The 27920-nt window shown below is 40.4% G+C and overlaps 2 protein-coding genes across 2 annotated transcripts in view; one reads left to right on the forward strand and one right to left on the reverse strand.

Annotated features, from left to right (window-relative positions):
• Positions 1-1191: 1191 nt before the first annotated feature.
• On the reverse strand, positions 1192-9030 carry txnl1 (thioredoxin-like 1). The gene is made up of 8 exons (XM_073478696.1): positions 8777-9030; positions 6491-6587; positions 4935-5108; positions 3802-3924; positions 3365-3434; positions 3017-3189; positions 1566-1670; positions 1192-1472 (listed from the first exon to the last, which is right to left on the reverse strand). Exons 1-8 carry the CDS (start codon positions 8872-8874, stop codon positions 1443-1445), a joined length of 870 nt encoding a protein of 289 aa, XP_073334797.1. The 5' UTR covers positions 8875-9030; the 3' UTR covers positions 1192-1442.
• A 2184-nt stretch (positions 9031-11214) lies between these two features.
• Positions 11215-27920, forward strand: part of atp8b1 (ATPase phospholipid transporting 8B1) — a 35241-nt gene continuing 18535 nt past the window's right edge. The window contains exons 1-3 of the mRNA XM_073478646.1: positions 11215-11503; positions 25108-25289; positions 25572-25669. Coding sequence (XP_073334747.1) covers positions 25127-25289; positions 25572-25669 — 261 coding nt within the window. The 5' untranslated portion in view covers positions 11215-11503; positions 25108-25126. The remainder of the gene's footprint in view (positions 11504-25107; positions 25290-25571; positions 25670-27920) is intronic.

The following is a 27920-nucleotide window of genomic DNA, read 5'->3' on the forward strand; positions in this document are numbered from 1 at the left end:
ACAAGTCAATTACCCTTACCCCCTAACCCACAACAATGCATGCAGTAGCTGTGTCCACAGGGAATAGTCACTGGATCCTTTAGTAGATCAAACGGCAGAGTTATCCTGGTCCAGCTGAATTCCTTGCGGCGCCATTTCACCGCTCAGACACTGAATGTCAAATAGTTTCACTTCCTGATAAAAGTTGCCCTCTGATCCAAACCAGGACAATTTCTCTTCTCAGTTTTACTTGCTGATCTGTGGAGAATGTGGTTCAAGCAGGAAACATCTTGACAAAATAGAGCCTGCACGAGGGGAGGAAGAGGAGTGGTTTCTTGTGACCACGGCGATAGCGCTCAACTAACTTAAAGGTCCAGTGTGTAGGATTTGGTGGCATCTAGGGGTGAAGTTGCAGATCGCAAACCAACCGAATGTCCCTCCCCTTACCTTCCTCTTCCAAGCAGGTAGGAGAACCTACAGTGCTCGCTACAAAAACGGAAAACACAAAAAGCCAGTGTTTGGTTTATCCAGTCTGGTATACTGTAGAAACATGGCCGACCCCATGAAAGAGGACCCACTGAAAAAACTAAAACCAAAAACAGTCATCCACGACTACTTTTACTATGCTTTTTCATAGTAATCTACTCTGTAAATGTCTAATCTGTGTAAACTCAGTTATTCATCTTACATTACGTCGGGCTTGAGTTGTGTTTGGATGTAAAAAAGTTTGTTTAGTTTGACTTGGGCTCAGTTACTTTCTTGGACAGAAGGTTGGACAGAAAAATGCCTCCTTGTACTGTACAAGAGTGTAAAACCTTGGTGCAAAATTGTGATATTGGACTTTATTGAGTATGGACAGTATATTTAGGGTTGTACATGTTTCCCTGCTACATGCCATAGTGTAGCCCAAGTAGACTGAGCTTCTGGTGGTAAAATTAACAGCCAAGGAAATGTAAGCACTGTTCAGGATGCCATGAAGAAAATGCAAATACTGCATGTAACGTGCTCATACGCAATCATCTTCCGTCAGTCTCGTTACCGACACTGCTGCTATTGTGGCTTATATCGTTACAGATGTCCATGCTACGTCTACACATGCTACTGCCTTTATGCAATGCTGGAACTGTTACCAGCGCCACATGATGCTGCTAGTACCACTACTCCAACTCTTCCTTCACCTATAGTTCCGACAGAAACCTGACACGACGCACATGCCTTTGAAAAAGGATCGTGTTTTATTTACAGCGGTTTTCATTAGAATTACAATACAAACGATTTATAGACCAACTCTCCACAGATGGAGAATTCATTCAGAGCTTGAGGAGGTCAGCTGGAGGCTGTGTGTGTGTGTATGTGTGTATGTGACAACAGAGTGTGTGGCAGCTTTGGCAGAGGGGAAAGTCCTTGGATGTATGTGTAGCCTCCTCTTCCTCTTCTTCCCGTCCTCCCCTTGCTTCTCCTGCTCAGTGACTCTCTCCTTTCTTTCCCACAACCTACATGGCAACAAATTAAAATCATCATCTATGAGTACAACACAAAAATAAGCCTGAACATAAAGAAACAAGGTTATTGTGACTGGTCCGTACCCTTTTGAAGTCGTTCATGTTGGTGGCCTGTACTGGAGTGCCTATAAACGTCAGGTAGTTGATTTTTGTTGTCTCCTCGTCTCCTTGGTTCGACTTGACAAACATCTGATGAGGAAAAAACAAAGGAGAAATACCATCAATGAACAAGCCAAGTCAGTTAAACCCGTTTTAAGCACTTAAGGACTCTGCTGGCACAATGTTAGCATAGCAGACATGAGGGGTGGATGATCAGGGCCCATTTTATCAAGCCTATCAGGATTCCTCATATACTTAGTTAACCTGGCACTAAAAACGTTATACATCAGAGTTTTCAAGTATTAGCAACAAAATACTGTTAGTATTAACAATAAAAAGTACTGAAGATGAGAGAGAGATAGTGTAGTTTTAACTACTTCATATACTGGTGGGTACTAAGGTTGGGTCCACAACAATGCTTCATCTATAATGGTACACATTTTACCATTATCACAAAATTGCAGCTCCTGCAATTGTGATATTGCAGTTAGCCTCATTGTGATTTCATAAATCGTTTGATTAATTGTTCAGCCCTAATCCAAACAGACTGAACTGGCATTTGTCGGGTGTAGGTGCAGAGGGCTAGCAGCGTGTAGCTAGTTAGCAGGAGCTCCAGGATAGCCATTTAGCTCAGCGCAACATGGTGGGGCCTCCCTGTTTTGATGTGGTGTGTCAGAGTTGAGGGTTCTGCACACGGTGCCACTATACTACTCTGACTGTCCACAAAAGAAAACTCTCATTAGTAATGCAACTCGACTTTTCTTAACAAGGCTTTTATTGTGAAACAATTGCAGGAGTGTGTTGTGGAAAACTCACTGAACTGAAAGGTTCCCATACACACATAACATGTAGCTACTGTCATCTCTTCAGGTACAAATTCATTCATGCGCTCCTATTATGTTCCACCCAGGAGCAGCTGAGTCACTTGTGACACCTGGTGGTAAAGTTGAGTATCCTCAGTTCTGTAATTTGATTCAGATTTGTGACATATCCTCATCAGCCCTATTCAATCGCACAATCTTACAATGATATGAATGAATAAATAAATCCTCAATCTGACTGGATGCAGCCTGTTTTTTTACACGTTGCAGCAGTTGTCGGTTGTAACTGTCATTACTGTTGCAAAGCTGCATTTTTTTCTGTCACTGTGAGGTTGTGAAGACCTTGGGTTATGAAGAGAGCGTATTCACTCTATTGCATTCTGCACAAGGTGTTAAAAAAAATCTTAAACAATCCTCTGATGAGCTCATTCTCCTATATACATTTCTCTCCTCCCACAGATTTCTGGTGCAGGTGAATATTTTATTTGCACATTTTGAAATGATGCCGACTACAGCGTGCCTCTTGTTGCTGCTGATGTGAGCATACAATGACATCTTGTCTCAAGCCTAACCACGGCTACGTTTCAGCAGTGAAGTTGTTTGTGTGGTCCTTACCGTAACACTTTGTACGTTCTGAAACTTTACGTAGCGCAGAGGAATCAATCCGTCATCTTTGTAGTCCTCCTCTGACAGCTCCAGAGCCTGCGTGGCTTCACTCCGCTCAGCGTCGTCAAAACCCATCGACCGAGGGAGATTGATGAACACCTTCACCACCTTAGGGGCTTGGGCTGACAGAGACGGAAGGAAAAATGAAGCAGAGGAGGATGGAGGAGGCAAGGAGCAGGAAAGGAAGCCAGGAAGGAGGGAAGGAAGCAAAGGACAGGATTTTAGCTATAAGGAAATTCCTAAAGATGAGAGTCAGATAAATAACCAAATGGTGGAGGAGCATAAAAAAAAACTCACCAAAGTCTGAGGACTGTATCTTCATAGAGAAGAGCTTCACGGGCTGGTTGAATGCGATCGTTATCAGCAACTAGACAAGATAAGAGGACACCAACATATTAGACAGATTACATCAAATTACACTTATCTGGTACCTGGGGAGTTCAGCTGATAAAACACAGACGGTTGTCGTTTCTGTCGGCTAGATCAACAGTTGTCAGCTACAAATGAGAAGAACCGAGTACACCCGCTGACTAAAATCTTGGATGAATAAACTTCAGGTGTAAATTTACCATCGTTATCATTATAAACTGCATGTGTGCCATGTAAGAACAGAAAGCTTGACAGCTATTGCAAAAGTAACTAAAGGGTTGGTGGTTGCTCTATTGCGCAGAAAGAAATGACACAACATCACACATCAGGGCGGGGGACATGTTATTAGAGTTCACATCTCATACCTGTTCATCACAGTCAGACTCCAGATAGGAGGAGTCTTTGATTAAGCAGTTATCGAAGCCACAGTCGTCGCTTTCGTTGAGGCACTCGCAGCCGGCTTTGTTGACAAAAGGCATGAGGTCCATCTGAAAACAAAGTAAAGAAACAAAAATCAACCACCTGTCTATCTCAGCCTCCCTTCATCATTCACATATACAGTACACAGGTCCTTTGGAAGAGACTCCCCCATTCACATTCTCAACAGTTTGCACAAACACGGTACATCAGGGCTTCTCAAAGTCTGGATCCTGGTCTGCATCCAGTTCTAAAGGCAAGTCAATCATTAGTAATTGTTAGTGACATTGAATACGGAGAGATCATTTACAATGATCCTGTCAACAGCTGAATGTGGTTTTAATGAGGCTTATTTCACTGTCATTTACATCTTTGTCGTGGTGCCGTTAACTGTTGGAGAGAGTGTTGTGTGTTGTTGCCAATTTCATGCATAAACGTTACACCGAAGAACCTGCTATCCTCTAAAAAAAAAAAAAAAAAGCAGGTACATAATGTGCGGCGTTTTTCTTCACGACACAGTTTCTACTATGAAGAAACACAGTCTCCCAAATCTGGGTATCGTTCCGTTGAGCTTGTAAATCTGTGAAGACTCTCCGCCACAATGGCAGGTAAATATAGGTCATAAGTCATGTATAAGAAAACTCTACCTAGAGTGTGCTACATTTTGGTGTCAATTACAGGTGAGCTTCTTATGTGTCTCTCCTCTGCTGTCTGAAATCTACAGCACTTTGTACAGGGAAGCGATTATAGACAGGGGCATCATGGTGTGTTCAAGTGCACCTCAAACTCAGAAATCTATCCTGACATGACCATGAAGGTTGTGTAAAATGGGAGATTTAGATTTTCTTCTTATTTTCCTTTGTTGGAACACACACACCTTGTGAAAAAAAAAAAAGAAGTTTTTCTTCTTGTCAGCAAACCCAACCATATTCTTGTTGTCCTGTTTGTTTTGTTTTGGACCACTGACCTTGAATAAAAGTCATTTGTGGACCTTTGAGGAATGGCTTTGAGAAGCACTGCTGTACAAAGTTATTGCCTTCTCTGTTTCCAACTTCATGACAGTGTTTTATTTTCTACTCACGTATCCCTTTGGAATGTCAGAGTCCTCGCTGTTTCCTGGGTCGTTCTCTGTGTGCTGTTTGATCTTCTCCTCCAGACCTGCAGCGTCCGCCCCCTGATACTGATCCACCCGAACCCGGTTCCTAAAGAACAAGAACGTTGGTGTGGCTGAGATGTTGTTGGCTGCAGCCGTCGCCTGTGGAAAACATGAGAAATGGTTTTGTAAAATAAACTCTGCATTACGGAAAACTTGTCTCTACCTGACTGTTGGTTTAAAACTGTGCTGGGTCTCCTGGCTTGCAGCTTCTTGTTTCTCATTTTTAACCAGCATCTGTGGTGACCTGTGTCTATTTTACATGTCTGTCTCCACATGAAGATTGGTTTCTGTTGCTCTGACTTAGTCTGCAGCAGGAGATTGATATTTTTGGTACTCAATTTCCACAAAGCCAAACTTCCAGCAACATTCACTGTTTTAGCAGCTTACCAAGCATTTTAATTTCCATGTCAACTTATTGCTGGCAACATCTTAGTAAAGTCAAAACTTCCTGTCTATTTTCAAACTGTGAGACAAGTGAAGTTCTACATTTTTTCTTATTATCAATAAAAGACCAAAGCCAGCAATGAAGTGATCTCACTAACAAGTCTCGTCGGTGCAGGTAAATCTTGATATTTATTCTTTCTCTGTGCTGAAGAGCTCTACTGTTGTCAAGAACAGTTAAAACAAACAGCCACACTGTTGCAGTGAGCGACATGTTCCTTCATTACCATGAACACACACACAGTCGTTCATTTTGACTCAACCTAACATACAAATCCTGCAGCAGCAAGTAGTCTCATTAATACAAACGTGAATTTGTCCGCTGCTGAAAATAGTTCCCAACATATGCACTATTTCCTTATATGTGAGGAACATTTAATAAAAACTACATAGCCCAGCAGTTTTAGGAAATGCCTGAGCATTTTTTTTTTTTAAATGACACACTGAGCTCAGCACCACAGACGGTAAGAAAGTCAAAGTAATGAATGACAAACACACACTGATGGTTTTGGTCTTTTCGTGGGATTTGCTGACAATAAGAAACATTTTGACTGAGACCAGCCTTGTCTTCTATCTCAAAAACATTTTGGGGGGAGTTTGCTCCACTGGTCACCTTAGCCAAAATGTAATGAGACGATTGGTACCACAATCATATATACTATATGTCTCTAATAGACAAAAAAGTCACATAAGAAAAAAAGAAATCAACCTTTCAATGACATTTTTCCCCTTTTATGCTTCTTGTACAACTTGCTTTGATTACAATGAGTGAGTGAAGTTTAAGTACTGTGTTTTTGGTTCATAAAGGTTTTCAGTAATGACAAAGACTAATATTACTTAGTATAACAACAAAAGGTTTCCAACAGACTTCAGCTCAGTTCTGACACTGCTAGATTAATGATACAATCCTAATATAATAAATGTTAATATCAGTGCTACACCTTAGTTTACAACCACTGTTATTCCTGAATCTTTTGTCCAGTCATGCAGGGACTATGTTGGATGAAAACCATGTGGTGGATGTGGCAGATCAGGCTTACCTGACAGACATGAACATCTACTTCAAGGAAGACGACCTGTGGGTACTTGCTACTCAACATGTTGAAGGCTGGAGCTATTCTGATACATGGCCGACACCTGAGGTGGCAGAGGAGAGTGTGTTACTGGTCTGCGCTGGTTTCTCAAGTACTCTCACGATCAGTCAGTTGATCAAAAAGTCTGTTAAACTTAAAAGAAATTGACATCAAAACTAGTTCCAGCTGAGCAAATGTGAGGATTTTCTGCTCGTCTCTGTTGTACATCGTAGTAGTAAACGGAACATTTTGAGGTTTCTGCCCTCTTGGTGTGATTTTATGAATATCAAGTAAAAGATTTTTTTTTTAAAAACAACTATATATAACAGAATATATATATTTAGATACTGTCTTTCGAGCTTTTAGTATCTGACAGTCTCTAATAAACATAAACAATTTAAAAAAAGGACACAATTTAGCAACTGCATAAAAAAATACTAGAACTACAGCATACTGACTGTTTCTTAAGGCATGCTTTCAAAAAAACATCTGATAACATCTGTTTCTCATCCATTTCTACATCAACACAGAGGATTGACAAACATTTTGATAAGGATGACTTTTTTTCATGTTTCTAAGTTGTATTATTATTGGCACCGCTGTGACAAATACAACTGGAATGCTTTCCATTTCCCCTCAGAGCAAGTTCCAACAACGCAGGACAAAACGTGAGGTTACTCATTCAGGCCAAAATATTGGGAGTTTTAATGCTCAGTGGCAGATGAAATAGCAAAGTGCAAGAGAGTTTTTTTATTAAAACGATTCCAGGTAGAAAACTGGCAGTTGATTTCCATTGTGGAGACTTGTTTATTTCTGTTGTCATTTTAAGCTATAACTGTAAAGTTTAAAGTAATATAGTCAAACACGATGGCCCGACCTATCTGACGTTTTGCTGAGCTCATTTCATGTTGCTTTGCTGGCTTCTTTGATATTATCACAACAGTGAAATCTTGGATTAACTGCTAGTTTTGGGCAGACTCAAGCTGTCCTTTTAATTAGCCTCTGGCCCATCAGATAAATTAGGTCTCCAACTTAACGTTAGTAAAAGTTTTGTTATTATAATAAAAAATAAACAAACTTTTGTGATAAAAAATTGTGATCCGGTCAATAGAGAACCAGTCTTCATGCCGATGGTGTCATTATTCTGTAGCCAATACACTGTGCAATGAACATTTACTTTGTAATGATAAGTTACAGCAAAACACTTCTACTGATGGTTTAAATAAAGACCAAGATATGTACTGAGCAGAATGCTATACAGTCTAAATTAACTTGACAGTGCTCCCTGGTGGACGGACTATGTAACTGAGAGATACATATAAGGCATTTCTGTACAGATATTTCTTACTACTCATTGGCTGACAACACATCAGTTACAATTGGTATTTGTGTTTCATATTTTGAAAACTTTCCAAGAGCTACTGCTGTACAGTTGGATCCTCTCAAGTGTTAATTTAAGTCTTCCTCAGTTCCATAAAGACATACTGCAGCTACACACACTAAGGTTTGGCTACTATAACATGGTTGATTCAGCCTATAAAATTAAAGACTATTTTAGATAAATGCCTTGCCCATCACAGCTTACCAGAGTTCAGAATTGTATCTTGAAAAGGTTTAATTTCTCTGACTAACTCTCCCACAAGGTTTTTTGTGTTGACAATATTTCAAGCTACCAGAAATCCCACAAATCTATACACACAGACTGGTGTTTTAAAACAAACCAATTCTCAAAACTCTCACTGATTTCTTGTCATTTCATCCACTTTACAGCCCTTCAGACTCTGATTAAAGTGAAATCAAAGAGTAAACACACATCGTTACGAGGACTGGCTGGCTGGTGTGGAGTAAAGTAGACTTTTTTTTGTCTGACATTTACAGCTCTATCGGTATTAATGCTGCTGATTTTTCCTGGATACGATCGCAAAGTAGAGGCGAAGGCCCGCACTCACTTCAATAAACGAAACGCATCGATAACTCTTAGGACACCTCAGCAGCCAAGTTACTGTAATACTGCTATGTCATTGTAAGCAACACAGCTAGTTAGCTAGCTAATACCTGCTAACGACAGCATGCAAACCTAGCTTTCCTTGCATTGAAATCTACTCCATAACGTAGCTATTGAGCTCGTGTCAACTCTACGAAACAGTTAAATGACGAGCTCTAAATATTGCCGAGTATATTTTGACATGAGAGACTAACTAACATTCTAAGCCCGGCTAGCTCGCGGCCTCGAAACCGGCTGAGTAAGCTTACCCAGCCATTGTGAACTTCACCACGGCGAGCCTGGAGCCGGCGGCCGCTAGCTCCGGCTGGAAGTCCGGGTCGCTCCCGATCACTTTAACACCGACCATGGTACAGTTAGCGGCTGTGGTGCGAGCTGGTTATCCTGGTGATGTTCAGCACAGGAAACTGGGGAACCTAACAAATATAAAGTGTTGTGTTTTTAGCTTTCTGTCAGTATATTAGCCAACTAGCAGACCCGTTCTGACCCACACTACAGTGACAATGAGCTGTTTCAGGATGTGGGCTCCTGATTGGCCAATAGACAACAGGAAAGGCGGGGTTTTCTTCTTCTTCTGTGATTTTTGAGAGTTTAGACGCTTCTAGGCGTTTCACTGCCCTCCACAGGATAAAGAAAGACATTACCGGTAAAAAAAAAAAAAAAAAATCACTATTTCTAAAAAACAAAAGAACTGGACACACGTAAAATTTGAAACCGTCTTTCACACTGTACTACATTAAATGTTTTCTTTCCTGAGGTTTAGAAAAAATAATGTTGGACATTCTCAGGACTACAACAGTTTCATAACCCAGCTGGATATTTTCTGTGTAAAGATTTATACAATAGTAAGCTATCAAATCAATTTTATTTATATAGCCCAAAATCACAATCACATTGCCTCAATGGTCTTTAAAATGTGTACAGTGAACGACATCCTCTGTCCTTAGACCCTTGATTCGAGTGAGGAAAAACTTGTCATGTTGAAGAAATAAAAACCCTTTTAACAGGGGGAAAAAGAAGATGGAAGAAACCTCAGGAAGAGCCACAGAGGAGGGATCCCTCTCCCAGGATGGACAGACATGCAATAGATGTCGCATGTACAGAAAAATACAACAAAATCACTGTTTACAAGTTGCACTGACAGAATATCTGATACAAGTGTGTGGATCCAGGAGAGGACTGAGCAGGCCTATGCATCGCCAAGTGGTGCCCGAGCCACCAACCTCCTCTCCACCGTGGTGACAGAGGAGAGCATCCCAAGCTATCACAGTCTAGTTCATTTAATTTAAAGGAAAAGTTCAGCCAAAAAAGAAAAATTCTGTGATTGTCTACTCACCGTCATGCCAATGCAGCGTATCTCTAGAAACCCAGAGATCCCAAATTTATTTAAAAAGATGTAACTTACACCCTTGACACCCAGTGTCAAAGCTTGTGCATCTACTTCAGATGGGGTGCCAGCTAAAGCTTGTATCCGAGTAGCAACAGCAAAGATTTGGCTTTAAAAGAGGTGTAAAAAAAAAAAAAACGTACATAGGACGAGCTGCATGGAACCTGTTGTGTGGGGGGGTTTGTGGTTGTTTTTTAAAAAAAGTTTAAGAACAAGTTTTCTGCATCTATCTATCTATCTATCTATCTATCTATCTATCTATCTATCTATCTATCTATCTATCTATCTATCTATCTATCTATCTATCTATCTATCTATCTATCTATCTATCTATCTATCTATCTATCCATCCACACCTCTTAAGGCCCTGGCAGACCAAACTTACTTTAAATAAGCTCCATCAAAGGTTGACTGCTGTGTGGCGCGTCACGTCTGCTGTATCTCAACCAAAAACACCCCATTATAATAACTAGCACAACAGGTTTTTCACAATGGCACTTGCAGCACAAACATCTTTAGGTGGCACTGCTGGCTAACAAATAGAGTACGGAGTCCATCGGAACTGAATTTTGAATGACTTTGTCATAGAGACCAGAAAGCTGGAGGGGTCCCATCCAGACTGGATCACATTACTTCTTACAGCAGTTCCTCCTATGATGAGCAGTCGGCACCTTGCATGGCAGCCTCAGTCATCAGTGTATGAATGTGTGTGTGAATGGGTGAATGTGACAAGTGCTGTAAAGGTTGGATTTGGGCCCCAAGCGCTGCGGCGAGAGCACAGCCTCTGTACATGAAGCACAAGCTTTACCAACTGAGCTACTGGGGTACCCCCACATCACTTTCATAAAGTGGATTTTTTATTTTCTCTGCCTATTTTGAATCTTGGCTATGACTAAACTTGTCATTCCTTGCAGAAGTTATTTATTGTGTCTTGTTATCATCTCTTTTACTCATCTTTTATGTCTTAATAATCTGTATTGTTACTTCTAAAGCAGGAAGTTCTATATTTTTATCTATTCATAAAGTATTTCAGGAGCATCCAATGTTATCTGATGTTGTTTGATAATAATATACAGTTAGCAACATCCTTAAATTGATTCCACATTTTAAATAACTCTTATTAAAAGTTTACAGAATTAGCTATGTAACATATTTACACGACTGATGATTCACTTCCATGACAAACCTAAAGGCTCTTCACAGATGATTAAAAAGGTACAAACACTGAAATAAAACGACCACCTGCTCCAATTAACAATTCCAATTACACACCTTTACCTGTGCGACACGTGACCACAGCACGTACGCGCCCACTTCCGCAGAGACAGCCTCCCTGGATGCCATGCGTTGTTTTTAACGAGCTCCTTTTTTTTGGGTTGTTGTTGTTTTAACTGTTTGACGTGTCGGACCGGTCCGGCAGGTTTGTGCGGGACAGAGCAGGTGAGGCTGCGGGGGGAAGAAAGGGCGGGGAGCCGCCGCCGGAGCTCTCTACAAGCAGGAAGAAGAGGAAACATGGTGCGGTGACAAAAACGCCCGGACACCGACTGAGAACAGGGTTCATCTTTTGATATCACTCTGCAAAGGACACGGGGTAAGTTTAATGAAATATAGAAACGTACCTGTGTGTGTGTGTGTGTGTTGAGTGTGTTTCACTGTGAGTTATGAGGCTTCATAGTGTTTGTAATACTACACCGAGCAGATGAGTGGCTCACCTGGGCGGCTGGGCTCAGCTCAGCTCTCCTCTCTGAACACACTGCTGATATGAGCTCAAAACGTTCACTTTAAAGCTCGTGTTGTAGTTCTGGTACTTAAACTCTCCTCAGTGTCCGGGCTCTGCCTCTGTTCAGAACTTTTGGACTGTTCCCTGTAGTTAAAAAAAGTCCTGATGTCCTGAAGATTTCCAGGTGCTCCAGTTCAGTCCTGCCAGAGTCCTTAAAACGGCTCAAACTCTTCTGACTCTCTGCCACATCTACAAAAAGGTCTCTATAGTCACAGTTGAGGGTTACAGACACTCAAAACAGGAGTTTTATTATATGTAATATAGCCTACAGTAAAACAATAGAGACATCACACGATAAAATCACCAGAGAAATGTGTGTGCTTCATTGGCATTATGTCAGGATAATAGTTTCTTGTATTTTGTCCATACATTTGAGATCAGTTACAGTAGACTAAATATTAGAAACACCTCAGTTATTAAAATTCAGCGGCGGCACAAGCCAGGTTACACCCTCCACATGGTGATCATGAGGTCGGATCAGCACCTCTCTAAAACAGTTATAACAAAACCCCAATATTCTAACCTTCATGAAAGGAGGTTTACTATAAGACTGCTGTAGTAGTCTTCATTAGTTTTAGCTTGATGGGTGAAATACACCTGTTGATGAGTGTACATAAAGGCGTGCAGAAATAGTAGTGATACACACATGTCGCGACTTGGGGCTGATGCTTTTCTCCCTCTCATCTTCCCCATTTCTCAACCACATCCCACCCCCTGTACTTCTCACCACTGTCTGCGTCTTTCCATTGCATAATCAAGTGTCTCACCATGATGACTGAGGAAGATTTCTGTCAAAAAAGTAACACAAAACATAAGGATCTGTTATACAAAACTGAGGGATGTTAACGTAAAACTTATTTATTGATATTTAAGAAAACCTCCCTCAGTTTTCCCTTTAACATCTGTGACATGAATGGATGTTTGTATGGAGGCTTGGAAAGTGACATGAAGGGAAATATTTTAGATGGGATGGGGGGGAAGAGATATTGCTTTTTTTTCCCTCACAAAATGTGTTGCATTGGCTTTTGATTTTTACTGATTTTTATTTTTGTGCTATACCAGCAACAACAGCAAAACTTCTGACCCATGTCCTTCAGAATAAAAGCTTTGTCTGCATGACATTTAAAAAATCCATAAAAACATGGAAAATAAATTAGAGCCCGACTAATGTATCATATTGGCCTATCACAGATATATTGTTAGCTGTGTATATGTAGTCTGATATGCGGCTATATCAAAACTTTAAAAAATATATATATATTTTTACAGAACATTATGCAGAAAAAGATGCTTGAGCTAATTTTTTGTTATTGTGTGTGTGTCAGCTGATATATCAATATCAAACTTTTTTCACTCCCTAACATTGGTATGGGCTTTGGCCCCAACATCCAGTATCAGTTCTGCTTCTATATATGATTTCTGTTGGTATTATATGGCGTTTTTTTATCTTATATATATATATATATATATATATATATATATTTTTTTTTAATCTAAATTTACCAAAGACGAAGATGTTTCTTTACTGATAAACTGGTAGCAACTGTTAGACAGGCAGAATACTGACTGTACATCTGGTTTGCAAGAAGACATAGCTTTGGTTAAAGGGGAAACAAGCAAAAAAGGGTGGGAACCACCGCCGTCCGATACAAGGGTTACATTTGAATAAGTTTCCATGATGCGATTGCTTTTTGATTACCAATGCACAATGACATCAGCACAAATTGAATTTCAAATACATATTTCCACCATGTGCCTTCTGATTAAGACTTTTGTCAAGCAGCTAGATTTTATTAGTCTTGAAACCTCAGTTTGTCTTGAATGTTAATATTATAGTGACATTTTAGCCAAACCCCATCTTACGAGTTGGACCACTCATCAAAAATGGGAAAGAAAAGCCTCAACACTATAAAATGATTTTAGTGGCAGTATGAGTGTTTGGAGAAGTGGGTCCCTGTAGGAGTGGTTTGAGAAGTTTCAGTCTTTTGTCTGCTGTGAAAACTTTTCACCATTCGTCTAGTCAGTTGGCTATATCTGCCATAAAATAGATTTAAGGTGCAGTGTCACTTGACCTTTTCAACACATACAAGAGTGACGGAAAAAATAAGCTTGTAAGTATTGAGGTTGGTTGTGAAACACACCCACATACACTCAGTCATAGCTGGTGTTGTGTGTGAACACAGGGGCCGCTCCTGGTCACGCGTGTCCAACCAGCCATGGCTGTTTTTCCATAAACAGGCAGTGAAGCTCTTCTTCTGCAGACGAAGCAAGTTTGAGTCCTTTTGATTAGGGAAATGTTTGTCTCCTTATGGAAATGTTTGACCTCAAGGACTGAGAATTTGAATTGTGACTTGAGAGGCAAATGGATTGAAGGTCACGCTGAGGTGAAGGCATCATGGCAGAATCTGAATATATTCCATACAGACGTCACGACAGGTTCAGGTACTGGCTGTGCTTTGGGCCGTAGCTTTCTGTTGGCATGCCAGTTTGTGTTGATTCACATGTTGAAAGTGTTGTTACAACTGCAGCCTGTTTTTGAATGTATCCTAATGAGGTAAGATGTCCTTTTTAAAATGCATTTATCCTGAAATTGTCTTAATAACATAACTGATCAACATGTGTAGCCCGAACACAAACCATAATAGAAACGGGGTAAGTTGCATGCTCAACGTAAGTGAATAATACAAGTGATACAGTTCTCATGAAACGGCTCCTGGAGGGCTTTGGCATATTGTTTCCCGTAACAACAGGCAGCTAGAGAAGGACTTTGCAGTTGCCAATAGTGCTGAATGTGCGTTAACCAACGCCCCGACGCCGTGGAGTTATCAGTCCGCCGACTCTGCCCAAAGTGCCAGCTCCCAGTGAGCATGGCCGGACTGGGAGAGAAAACCAGCCTCTGAGAGGACGGGGGTCAGTTTGATGACCGGGAGAACAGAACCAAGGTGGTTTAGCTGCATGCTAGTTGAGGCTAACTACCTATCAGAAGCTACATTTGGCAGCAGCTAGTGGTTATATTAGCAATAAATCTACCAGTATCTGTCCTTCGAGAAATTCCATGAATCACCTTGGTTCTGTAACTGGCCTCCATCGAGTTATCAGCTCAGCTAACTACTACTGTTTAGTAGGTAGCAGTTACTTTAGCAGCAAGTAAAGCTATCTGTCCCAGCTGAGGCAGAGCAGCCTGGAGGACAGCAGAGAGAAAACTATATATATAGATATTTATCCATAAAATATGATCCATTTTCACCAAAATCAGTGAATAAACAGTTACAGCATCATAAGTATTAAGACACCGTTAATGGACACAACATTTGTATTCCTGTATCATAATCCAGACAAATGACACTCTAAAATACCATTAAGAAAACCTTCAAAACGACTTTTGTGTAATTGTTGGGGCTGATACTGGTGTATGGGTAGGAGATGGAGCAAGGCAGTGTATAGCTACATGGCTTGAGCTCCATCTCAGAGGTTTGGTTTTCATCTTGGACTAAGGAGTTTCTGTCCAGATTAAGGTGTTTTGTATGTTTTCAAGAGGAAATGAAAGACTTGTAGAATTATATAAAATAGATAGAAAAAGGACCCAGTCATCTAAGTATAGATCCATAATACCACCAGTGACACTTCAATCCAGACACAACCACTTCTGACAAACCTGTTTCAGTCACCACTCAGACCTACTTGATATACAACATAGGCAAATTAGGAGTCAAATACGATTTGACTTCATCGGGGGTCACATGTTGAAATAGCAGCTGGTATCTCCGTGGACTGGCTGTCTGTTCATGGATTCACTGTCTGGACTCCAGCTGTGAGTAAAAGACTGAAGAATCTCAATTTACACTCAACTCATTAACCCTAATTACTCCACTAACAGCCCACACACACACGCACACACACACACACACCTTAAACTGATACTACACTTACTTATATGTTGGAGGTGATCACTTAAGTGAGCTGCTGTGAGGGAAGTAGTAGTACCAGTAGAAGGTGATGCAGGTGTAAGCAGAGAGCAGTGGATAGTTTGTGGTTTGTGCTGCTCTACATGCAGAGTCACTGTATTAATTGGCAGTCCAGCAGAGAACAGGCAGCTATTGTTTCTTTTTGTTTTCCACCTGTTTGTTACAGAGACAGCTCAAAAAGATTCCCCTCAGGTGCTGCAGAAACCCGACTCTGCCTTAATCTGACTGATAGCATCAGTTCAAGCCGGGACGCTCGGTAACTGACATAAATACTCTCTGCTGTGGCCCAGACCTCTGTCACACCATGAACTGATTCCAAAAAAATAATGAATGAGTAAAATATCTTTCACTTTCACCATCACTTCAGAAAGGCTATGACATCTGTGACAATTGCCCCAGAGGTTTTCTTTTCTTTTCTTTTCTTTTCTCGTGCTCAGTTTGTCAGCAGGAGATCTCAAAACAGTCTCACAGATTTCAGAGAAATTTGGCTCAAAATTCAGCCACAGACAAGAAACAAGCCGCCATACAGCCTTTTTATAGAAGCAAAAATCTTTTTTTTTCCAGAAATCAGTCCATGTAGGCTATGCTCTTTATTTTCTGATATTTTAATTTGATTAATTACAATTTTTCCCCTGCAAATGTCATCTGATCTTAGCCAAACGTAGTACAGTGTAGAACATATACACTGAAGAGGCATTTTTGTTATTCCAAGTAAAGATACCCTTGCCAAAATCTTCTACCATGTCCTGGAAAAAATGCCTCTGGGTACTGTGGGGGTTTTGGCATGTGTTGGCTTGTGTGATTGTGATACCTTTTGTGTTCAAGAACTTAAGACGAGCATTGAAAAAAGGACAGTTTCTCCAAACCTCATTTCCACTGTTATAGGTAAATTATTAAAAGCATATTGCTTAAGATTGAAGTTTTGATACTATTTACTTTGGCAATAGCCGTTCAATGTGTCACCTGTCTATAAATAGTTTTCATTGTTGACAGTGGTGTGTGGCGTTCCTGTGCAGGATCCACACTGCATAACCAGACACAAAAATAAACAGAAAATAATCCATATCCTTACTGCATGCAATGCTGTAAAATCTGAGGGCATTTTGTTTATAGGTGGCACTAAAATAGGATTCATTAAAATGACTGTAACTCGGTGGCCATGAGTTTTTGTCATTAAACCAACACTTTCCTGTTCTTATAGAGTAGGACTCAAATATACACATTTCTGATGAATTTTGAGTTAAAGCAACTGGAAGCATTGTCGTCGTTTGAGCTAACTTCCTGTTGATTTTGTAGTTGGCAATCCCGTCCCTCCTCTCTACGTCACCACACTTGCACGACTCCTTTCCTTTTTTCAAGGCAGCTCTCTTTGCCTCTTTCTTTTCTTTTGGCCTGTTTTTCACTGGGAGCGCTGGAATTGGTAGCTTTCCCTGCTCCACTGTTGCTGGTGTAGGTACCACAACATGAGGATCCTGCACTCTGCTGTAGCCCACGCAGACACGATCACCTCTTTATGGAGTTCTCTGTCCTGATTGGATAAATTGGGCAGGGATACCAGAAAATTTCTATTCTCTTCTACTGCGTGAGCAGGGAGAGGAGAGACATGGGTTATTGAACAAACACTCTATAACAGTGATTCATTGTGGAATATAAAGCTATTTAATACTGATTTTAATAAAAGTATATCGCTTACAGCACCTTTTAAACAGAAACATAGAACTCGAGAAAAAAAAGTTTTCCTGCCAGGATTAGTTTGATCCGACTTTAAAGGAAGAAATCTCTGTCTGTCTGTCTCCTTCTGTTTGTATATCTCTTGCATATTGCCATTTCACATTGCTGGGGACTGCAGGATGTACAGTGTTGAGTGTGAAGTTGTTTGGATGAGAATTGTTAAAGATATCATTAAAAGAAAAACATTTACCATTGAAGGCTCCAATATGGCAGCCGCACAACACCACACATAGCTACAACATACAGCAGCCAGTCAGGTGTTTTTCTGAACAGGTCATTTGGCACAAAGTTGTTTGGACACGCAACATGTTGTACAATAAATAAATAATAAGTCAATATACTTTGAATAAACAGGCCAACAGCATGCAATTCAGCTTGGGGTTTGATATAAACACTGTCACATCACAGTGGGGCGGGGCTTCAGGGATCTCACTAGCTGAGTAGGACAAAGGCGCTAATTAAACTGCCTGAGAAGAACAATCTGCGCATGCAGGATAGAAATAACGAGGCGGAGGCAGTGATATATTGTAACACATACGTACGTACGTACGTACATACATGTGATATGTTCCTTATTAATAAACTTAAATATACAGGTACCCTCATCATATTACTATTAATTTCTGCATCGCTGGTGTTATGGTAACATTATGTTACACCTTGTGTCATCTAACATTGTAATTTGGCTCTTTATATTTTCTGTTTATTTTAACGACCACGTATGAGTGAGAAAATGGCTCAAACTAACATGACAGACAGTTGTGGTCTGCTTCACTTGTTTTCCTGCCGCACACTGACGCACAAAAACATTTGCAGTGATTGTCTTGAATGCGTATTTCTCCAGTGTTAAACTAGATCTACGTCTTAACCATTTTAAGTTCAACCCTTTCAGTTCATTGAAAGGGTTTCTGTGACATTCAATGATTTAATTAATTTACGTGTCACAACAATCTTTTGAATTTGAGGTCCAGTGATGTGGAAATTAGATGATGGTAATTAGATGGTTGAATTAAATATTGAAAGATTATTGATTTATTAAATGATTACATTTAATAATTGTTATATTATTTGATTAGAACCATGTAGGCTTCACCCTCAATGCAGGTCATACCTAATGAGATGTCATCAAGCTACATCACACTCCACACTGTGACAACGAAGGCTTATCAAATTAGCTAAGTATTGCAAGCAGCAATATCAGAGGCTATTTGATCGGGTACTGCGCTCGTTAGTTAGTGTGCATGTGCAAAGATCGCGGCCTTCCTTGATCACAGGAAAGTCTTACCACAAACATGAAATATATATATTTTATAGACTTCTTTTTTATCCAGGATAGAGCTGGAACAGAGGACAATAGAAGAGTAAACAGAAATATCTACAGATCCACAGTGTTTTTTTTAGTATTTTGATCACAAGCGCAGAAACGGAGCCTCTCTTTACATTGTGTTTTGTTTGTCTAAAGCCTCCTCCTCACCTCTGTTAGAGCTGAACCTCCTCCCTCCTCTCAGGTTTCACCGTCGTCACCCAGGTATGTTCTCCTCTGACCCAGTCTGGGAATCCCTCCCCCCTCTGCCCTCCCTGCTCTTTGTTGTTGCCACAGTGACGCCCTGGGCCGCACACCAAAACTGGTTTTCTGAGATGTGCCATCCTCTCTACCGATCCTCCGATTGGTTGTTTTTTGTGAGGCGGGCACGGCAGCGAGTGTTGAGCTCTCAGGCCGGAAATGTATGAATTTGTCTTTTCTAATGGGCCTGTTGTCAGGCATAGATGTCTCAGGCAGTGGTGCAGACAAGTCTTGTCAAACTTAATTAAGTAAATTTCTTAAACAGGTTTTCCCCCTTCATTGTTGACAATGACAGTGACCATCTGTCATTGTTTTTAGTATTGTCTTTGAAACCCAATCATCCAATCAAGCAGAGAAAGTATTGACCAAAATGTTAAAGTTTTGATTAAAGTTGATCTGTTTGGATTTTGGGTTTTGTTTTGAATGAAAGAAATTGAGAATACAGAAAAGAGGGGGAAAAAAACACTTCCTGAATCAGCGGCCTTGCAACTCGATTAACAAGATTAGTAAAACTAAATAAAATGAAAAATGAAGCCAGTGTTAAATTGATCAAACTAAACTAACAATGTTCTGAATATAATCTACACTTTTCTTTTCTTAACATGTTTTTCATGCTGTGCCGTTGATAGACTTCATATTCTGGATTTGACTGAAAGGTCTGCTGGATAAAGATCAGTTTTTCTCGCCATCTTGTATATGTGTCAGTATGCTATCTGAATAACTCTTGCAAAACCGAAACTTGATAGCCTGCCAACATCGGAGCACTCTCATTTACATGTTGTTCCCACATCCATCAGGTTTCCCCCCTCCAGTCATGCAAACCCCCACCCCACTCCCCTGCAATTACTCTACGTCCCCTGGGCGTGGGGGTGTGGTTCCTATACTTTATCTCCTATAGATCCCCTTAAGTTAAACCAGGGAATATTCAGCTTTAAAGAAGGGAGAACGAAAATAAAGAAAATAGACCTAGAACTAGCCTGTGTGGAAGTTGTCGCTGACCCCGCTAACAGATGACACTTGGCTTTGGTCTTGACGAGACGCAGCATGTTTTCACGCGATGCTACGTTCACAGCTACAACAATACTGCTAACTTCATACTCACCATCATGCGGCTGTCTTTCTCAAACACACACTCGCTAAAGTTATGCACAAGTTATTCCTTCAAGGAGTTTGCTGCTTGTAGAACACATTTTGGTTTATAACACATCTTAAAAATTCATTTTTAAAATAGTTTTCTGATGCTTAGGACCGTCGGGTCACCAGTCTTGCAATACAGAACTCCCAAACTACAAACTACTCTAGACGACTGCACTGCCTGACATCTTGAGCCAACCAGATTTGTGAGTTACACGTCAATGATTTAAGACACAACATTTAACATTTGGCATAAAAACCAGACGGGACACGGTGTCTTATTAACCGTCTTATTCATGCCAAGCAAGTTCATTGCAAGTAAAAAGACGCATTTCTTTTGTCTGTTTCACAATCAAGGAAACTTTTTTATAAATAGTATGCATGCCTTCAGTGATAACAGGTTTCTAAATAGTGTTTGTGGATGAATGCAGGCATGACGCAGACTTTAGTTCGTGTTGTGTACTCATTTGGTGTGGCATGTTGTTCGACAGGATGTTGACAATGGTAACATTTACCGTCAGATGTAGATGTCCGATGTCGAGGTGTTTCCTTTAGTCCATCGTGACTCAAACTGTGACAGACACACTGATATCAGAAAACCGACTGAACGCAGACAGCTTTGGGTCATCTAGAAGTTTGAACATATTCTTCCTTTTGAGAAGGAAATTATGAGTTTTTGTCTCATTGTTTAATAAAAATCTGTGAGAACTTTTTATTCCATGTTGACTCAAAGATAAAAAACTAAGGAGTATTTTCTGTTTTTTAAACGGTTATAAACGTGAGTGTTTAGAGACTTTGAAGTACTTCTTATTTAAAATACATATTGAGTGTTTAGCCGTCATCTTATTTACTCACCACTTCAGGTTTCCCTCCTCTCATTCTTTCTCTCCTCTCATAGTATTTACTAAGTCTTTGTTTTCCTCACCCTCCTCACTCAGTTTTCATGTGCAGACTTGTGTGTGAACAGCTCATTCAATCAAACCGCTCTGTCTTGAAATGGAACAGTTACAGGCATGTCCTCTGGCTACAGCTGCTTTGTGTGTGATATTTGGGTTCATTTGTGAAATAGACAAACAATGTAAAATATTGTTTTGTATTGCATTGATACCTTCAAAAAGTTCAAGCTGCCCTGCTGACATCTTTTCTAGTGCAGGAACTTGACAAAATGGTATTATGATGTAACATGTAGAAGTCACGTGTTCCACTTCTGTTTAATTGCTTCTCCATAAATCTATAAATAGTGACTAAATGATGAAGTGATGGCATTTTGAATTCAACTTGTAAAGAGTCAACTTCACTGAGGCATCATAAAGTTCTGCATGAACACTTCCCTGTCTGTTATTCAACACCAGCCATCACCACCAACTTAGGAACAGAGGGCAGATTGTGACCATGTTTTACATTTGGTCAGATACTAAATTGGTGATGCTCATCTTGGGTGTCCACCTTGAAACTTTGGTGAATTTAGAGATGTTCTTTGCTGCTGGGTTAAAGATGTGTGTGAAGAATCCAATTCTCACAATTTGAACAACCATATACGAAACATAGTCTACTTTCATGGCTTCAACGTTGTGTTCTATCAGAATCAGCTTTGTTTGCAACATGTGAACACATCCAAGGAATTTGGATGTTTCTTGTTTCTCTCAATGAACTTTTGCACTAATAGACAAATTGCAGCAGTCCAACACAAGCTAATTGGTTTTCCTGATGTTGAGCTTCAGGTAATTGTCGTTCCATGTGATTAAGTTCTCCATCAGTCCTCTGTACTCCTGTGAGAATGGTCTCTAAGAGAAGAAAACATGTTTGGGAATTATTTCAGTCAATGTTGTGTTAACTTTCATGTCACCGTCAACTACACTTGATACCTTTTTATTACATTCCTTGAAACTCCTCATTACTTACATTATATTAGGAGACTGGACAGACGCGGGTGTAAACTGCAACCTGATTAGTTGGCAGAGGCATACAGGTGGTAGTTCTAGTTTCAAATAAGTGGATTGGATTTCATCCTTGTGTAGCTCACAAAAATGATGGCGTACACTATACAACAACTGTATACTCACAGTGCAGGATCCAAGTCTTTACAGTCCTTACACTCAGTTGTTTTTTGGTCCACCCAGCTTAAACTAATGCAGTCCAATACAACAGTTGTATTGTATTGTATACAACATTTTGAACTGTATACGAATGACGAATAAAATCCTCTTGGAGTGTCTGATGTCCCTCTTTTTTTTCAGATGGATTTTGAAGATAAAAATAAAATGTTCAACCAACCATGAGATGGTTGCATGAGTGAGACTGAAGATGGACTGAAACAGAGGGGGAAATGTATAATTAATATAGACCCCAGACATAGAAATATCTGTCTGTACTATCTGTATCCCTCCTTCCCAGTCCTCCTGAAGTCTCTGTCTAGTCCTGTTTAGCACTTTTTAGGTGAATTTGTTCTAGGAAACCAGACTAATGAAGCTTATCAGCTGTGCTAATGGACTCCTCCACATCATTAAACATTAAGCTGATGGGAAGTGCCAACCCAAACTTGGCACCTGCTAACCAGGAGCTTTTAGATGGTTAGTTGCACAGAACCATCTGGAAAGGCACTGTTAAAAACTGTTTGGAAAAGGGCAAGCACTAAAATACTTGGCAGGTAATTTGACGAACCGTCTGTCGATCACCATCTATCGCAGGCTAACTTCAACCAATCAAAGCAACCGCTGGAGAGCGATACCACCAGTTGAGTCAGTTGGTAAATTAAACTCTTATCAAAGCCAGTCGTGAGGAGAGCGAAAACATCTTTTCCATTAAGAAAAGCCTTCAGCTGCATCCTTTGCTCATCTTTCATTGATATATTATCTTCAGTTCTGATATAACTGATGCTTTAGCAGCTACGCTTACTTCTTTAAGCGGCCATCGTTTCCTTTCAAGCGAAAATTTGCTTCTCTCACTGATTGTCACACACGCCAGTTGGTCCAATGCTGGTGTGTTCGGCCATGAGTGCATTACCTGAAGCCTCGAAAGATGGATTTGTAAGATCACATCACAACTACAATGTTTGTATTCATGGTAAGAACATGTTGGACAGTCTAACAGTGTGGCTCACTGATGTGCTTTTAATGGACTACAATGGAGCTCTATGGCACAGAGGAAGAAGATATATCAGCCTTCGATACACACAATTCTTGTTAGTAGGACACAGTCATTGTTGATTTGGTTTGTACCATCCCAGAATCAAAAGACTTTGGTAAGCCTGATCAAAGGTTGACATTATAATGTGTGTTAACTGAGTTTCTCTCAGTCTTTCAAACTTAAACTGGACACTAGGTTCCATGTTCACACTAACATGTCGTCTGTCACGAGTCCTGAGTAGAGAGTGACAGTGAGCAGAAGGGTGTAGTCACATTCCTTAGAGTCAAATATGCATATACATGAATATTCATATTCATATTCATGCATGTGACACTTATACACGCAAACACATGCTGCAGCATCATCCCACATGCATCATATTATCAGGAGGTTTGCCTGTCAAACCTGATCGTAAACTTGAACTGCAGCTTTTTATTTCTGTATCTATTCTAGTATTGAAGATTGGAACACAATAGGTCAGGGTTGATTCTTTTTGTTATTTTTTTCTACATGAATTTCTTGCTGTTAAACATTTCAGGATAGTTTTTGTTGTTAAAGTACAAATGCATGTAGTTTCATTTCTTAACATTTTGGACTTGATTTCACTGTTGTTGCAGCCATCAGTTAACTGTTATATCTTTTCATTAGTGCCTCTTTTCCCTTTTTTCTTTCCTTTTGAGCATCTGAGGCCTGAGGATTCATTAATCCATCTCCAGTGTTCAGTTTTTCAAACTGTGCATGCATTTGTTTTTGGATCCTTTTTTCATTATTTTTTTTGTTCAGTCTATACCATTACAGTGTTGGTGAGTTAGTTTGTCCATTTATCTGCTGGCCTTAAAAACATGATTGCGCTGGACCTTAGGTGTACTGTATGCTCAGTGCTAAAACCACATAATCCTGAGGGCATCAGTATGCTTCAATGGCTAAACGCCGCAGGTTGGTGTGGTGGTGAGGCAGTGTCACTCCATGGTCCATGTGTGTGACGTTTTGGGAACCCCCACTGAAGCCAAAAGACGAGGCTTCTATGTTGTTGTCCTCTTTGACGGATTATAAATAATAGTAAACAACCAGGATGAGGCAGATCATTGCTGTTTTAAACTGGGGGACAAGAACTGAACCGAAGTGAAAGTGAAACTTTACGCTACACAGAGAAATATCTGTTGTGTTCCTCTGTAGTATTTAGTATCTATGCTAAATAACATGCCCTGCTACTAGCCCGTTCTACTCTGCTTATGACCTCCGGTCATGCCTCTGCCGCAGTAGGTTAAGCATGCTGGCTGCTCGTTACTACTACTAGTTACTTTTTGTCTCCACCCAAACATAATATATGTTGGGATTACACAGATTACCAGTTAAAACTGGGCTATTTTTTGTCTGGGAATAACGCCCTGCAGTGCACACTTTGTCATATTTGTTTGTTGATGATTGAAAATTATTGAAAAAATGACAAGTTTTAAAATGTTATTTTGGGGGGTAAATTCGTTGTGATATTAATTGAGTAATTAAACAATAACAGTTAGGTGCAGTCCTAATGATGTGTGGTCCGACCAATACCAAAGGCAGAATTGTTAATACTAGTTCCAAAACAGCTGGATGCAAAAAGTCTGTTGCTGTAGTCTCCTCATGGCTGGACCCCACTGATCTTTCTTTCGACATGATCAAAGATGAAAGGTTAAAGGGTCACTAATGTCATCACTAAAGTTATAAGGATGCATCCCCCAGGAATACTTGTCTATCAGATTTTGCAGTGGGCAACTCAACAGACCAACGTTGCCATCCCTAGAACCATTCTGGTAAAATAGTTGACTTGGATGGTCCTGGATGACTGAGAACCTTCATCAACAAATATTTCATGCACCAATTATTGAGCAACTCAAACTCTTCTTCCTTCTTAGAGAAACCTGAGGCGCTAAGATGAGTCGGAGACGAGTCGACTCCCAGGGTTCCCTGGGGCCTGACGATGAGGTCATGCCATACAGTGATGATGAGACAGATGACGAATTGGATGCCAGCTCGGAAGAGGAACCGGAAGAGCCACCAGGAGCCCCGCAACCCCCAGTAGAAACTAAACCCAGTGGTGAGTGACTACAGACATACTAATAATGACTTACGTTAAAGTTATTATTATTTTAATAAATTATTATTTAGGGAAACCCATATTTCAAGACATCTTTCCCTAGGTCCAATAACAAGCTTCATATTAGTTCCATTTTTGTGTACCCAGTATGGAGATGGGTCCTTAACACAAAGAATGGAAGCAGGTGGAAACTGCTGGCTGAGCACCACGACAACATTATTAGATCATATATTCTGTAGTTTATGTTAAGTAAACCATTTTACAAACTTTTTTTTTTTTCAGAGATGGGATGGAAGGTGAAAGCCAATGACCGACCTTATCACCACTTGCCAGAGTTCGAGAAAAAAGTCTTCCTGTGTATCAAGAAGAGCAGATACTCTGTAAGTTCAGCTGTTTACATGAAACTGCTTGTTAATGGACTCACCTGAAGGTGCCTTTATCCACCTTCCTTGTTGGTCCTGATAGAAACTAATCCTGAGCACATAGCTGAGTGAAGGTGACACACCCTGGACAAAGAGCAGGATGTTTAACATATTTTAGATGAGCTATTCAACGTGCTGATTATTCTTAGACTCAACCAACTATCATTGGATTGATTTTCTTCCTTCAAGGCTGTTGACCTCTTTTCTCTCAACGATTAACCTGCAGTAGGGCTGGATGATCGTGTCTAATTTTATATTGTCTAATCGTATGATTACTTAAGAGAGCCAATGGCATGGAAACACTGGCCTGCAGGACTGCAGGTCAAGAAATGTAAGTCACCTCACTAATGGTTAAAAGTCTATGAGGGTACGGTCACACAATTTCCAACAAGCACTTGGATGTGCCAATGAAGAAGAGTTTAAAAAACAGTCCTTGATGATCATGCAGCTTTGATTCAAGACAAAAACCAAGGTGTGCCGTCATTCACTATGATTTAGTTTCTCTTGCAGAGTCTCAACATTTCCATAGAAACAAATTTGAACTCATGGCCCCCTGGAGGAAGGAAATCCACCTCAAACCTGCTCTAAACCCGAACTGAATCTGATTCTTTGTGGAAAGGTTTCAATGGTGCAGAAGAGCTTTGCTCCGTTGTCTTGTCTTTTGTAGGTCGATCTAAACTAAAAAATCACTTGCACCTGAGATAACCTTTTATGGTTCAAGGTATGCTTTGTAAAAAAATGTGAGCGGTGGAAACATTTAAAACATTTAGCCCAGGTAAATGGAAAAATGTGATGTAGGCTCCAACACCAACAAGGAAGCCTGTTTTGTTTACTTGATAGTTTTCCTTGTATTTGTTCCTCCTCATGTCATCTGTCTGTTTCTGCTGAGTCATTGCAGACAGGGCTCAGGGCTCACTGAGCTGCTGAAAGGTCACGTTTGAAATATGTTAAGAGCCATTTATACTATTACAGCACTGTTCTGTTGTACACTGCTCTTTTGCATGACGATGTAGATGAAAGGTAAGATGACGTGGCAGCATGTGGATGAATGTCAACTGGGTGTGTTATTGGAGAGCTCATACCCTAATTAGATCAAGGCTTTTGTTGATTTCTGTTCTTTTTTTTATATCATTCATCTTTTGTTAACTTTGTCTGTCCTACATTTGAAAAAGAGCCCTATAATTTAAAGTATTCTCTCTATAATCTAAAGCTCTAGCTGATTGGTCAAATGTCGTGACTTGCTGGTGTGACAGTTTTTTTTAGCAGCTGGTGAACAGAGGAGTGTTTTGTTTATGAACCTTTGTGTCGTCGGTCTTTGTGGAGGCTGAAACCTGATCGTCCAGCTGAGCCGACCTGTATCTGTCTAATGGACACATTAGACGCAGCAAGTCTCAGTGGGACTGAAGTCAGAACGTGTTAGAGACAACTTAAAGAGTGATCCTCTGTACGTTAGAGACCTAGATCTAACAGGAAGCTGGTGGAGAGAAGGTGAAACAGATGATGGATGTTTGACTACCCGTTTGTTCTGTAGAATCAAGGCTATAACTGTTCAGAGTTCAGATGGTTATCTATAATGACAGGCAGCTCTGTCACATTACTGATGTCCCCATGAACTGGGCCACTGCTTGCACAGTCAACCAGAACACCGACTGTGAAGTTGGAAACCACTTATTCTCACTAACCCCAATCCATGTTCACATACTGGGGCTGTTTTTCCTGCTTTGGGCCGGCCCCCTTTAGTTGCAATGAAGGGGAATGTTAAAGCTAAACTGTCCAATGATATTTTAGACTATAGTGTGACCCAACTTTGTACAGTTTATGTTTGACTCTTTCTGGTTTCAACATGACAATGCACTATTGACAAAGCTAGGTCCATAAAGAAAGGGTTTTTCCACTTTGGTGTGGAAGAACTTAACTGGCCTGCACACCATCCTGACCTCAACCTTTTGAGATCAAGTGAAACGCAGACTGGACCACAGATGGCACAGTTGAGGTTACTCTGTGAAATCAAACTCTTAGAACAGACACAGAGTTGGTAGGGCTTCAGTGTCTTGCTCAAGGACACTGTGGCAGGGCAAGACTCACCACTGTGTGGAAACCAGGATGTAATGGACGGAGTTCAGATGGTTATCCTCTACTGAAACACAGCACTGCCTTAGTACTGACACCATGATAACTGGACTGATACCTGCAGAGGAGTTTTATTTCA

This window comes from Pagrus major, chromosome 12 (assembly GCF_040436345.1).
Source record: "Pagrus major chromosome 12, Pma_NU_1.0".
NCBI lineage: Eukaryota > Metazoa > Chordata > Actinopteri > Spariformes > Sparidae > Pagrus > Pagrus major.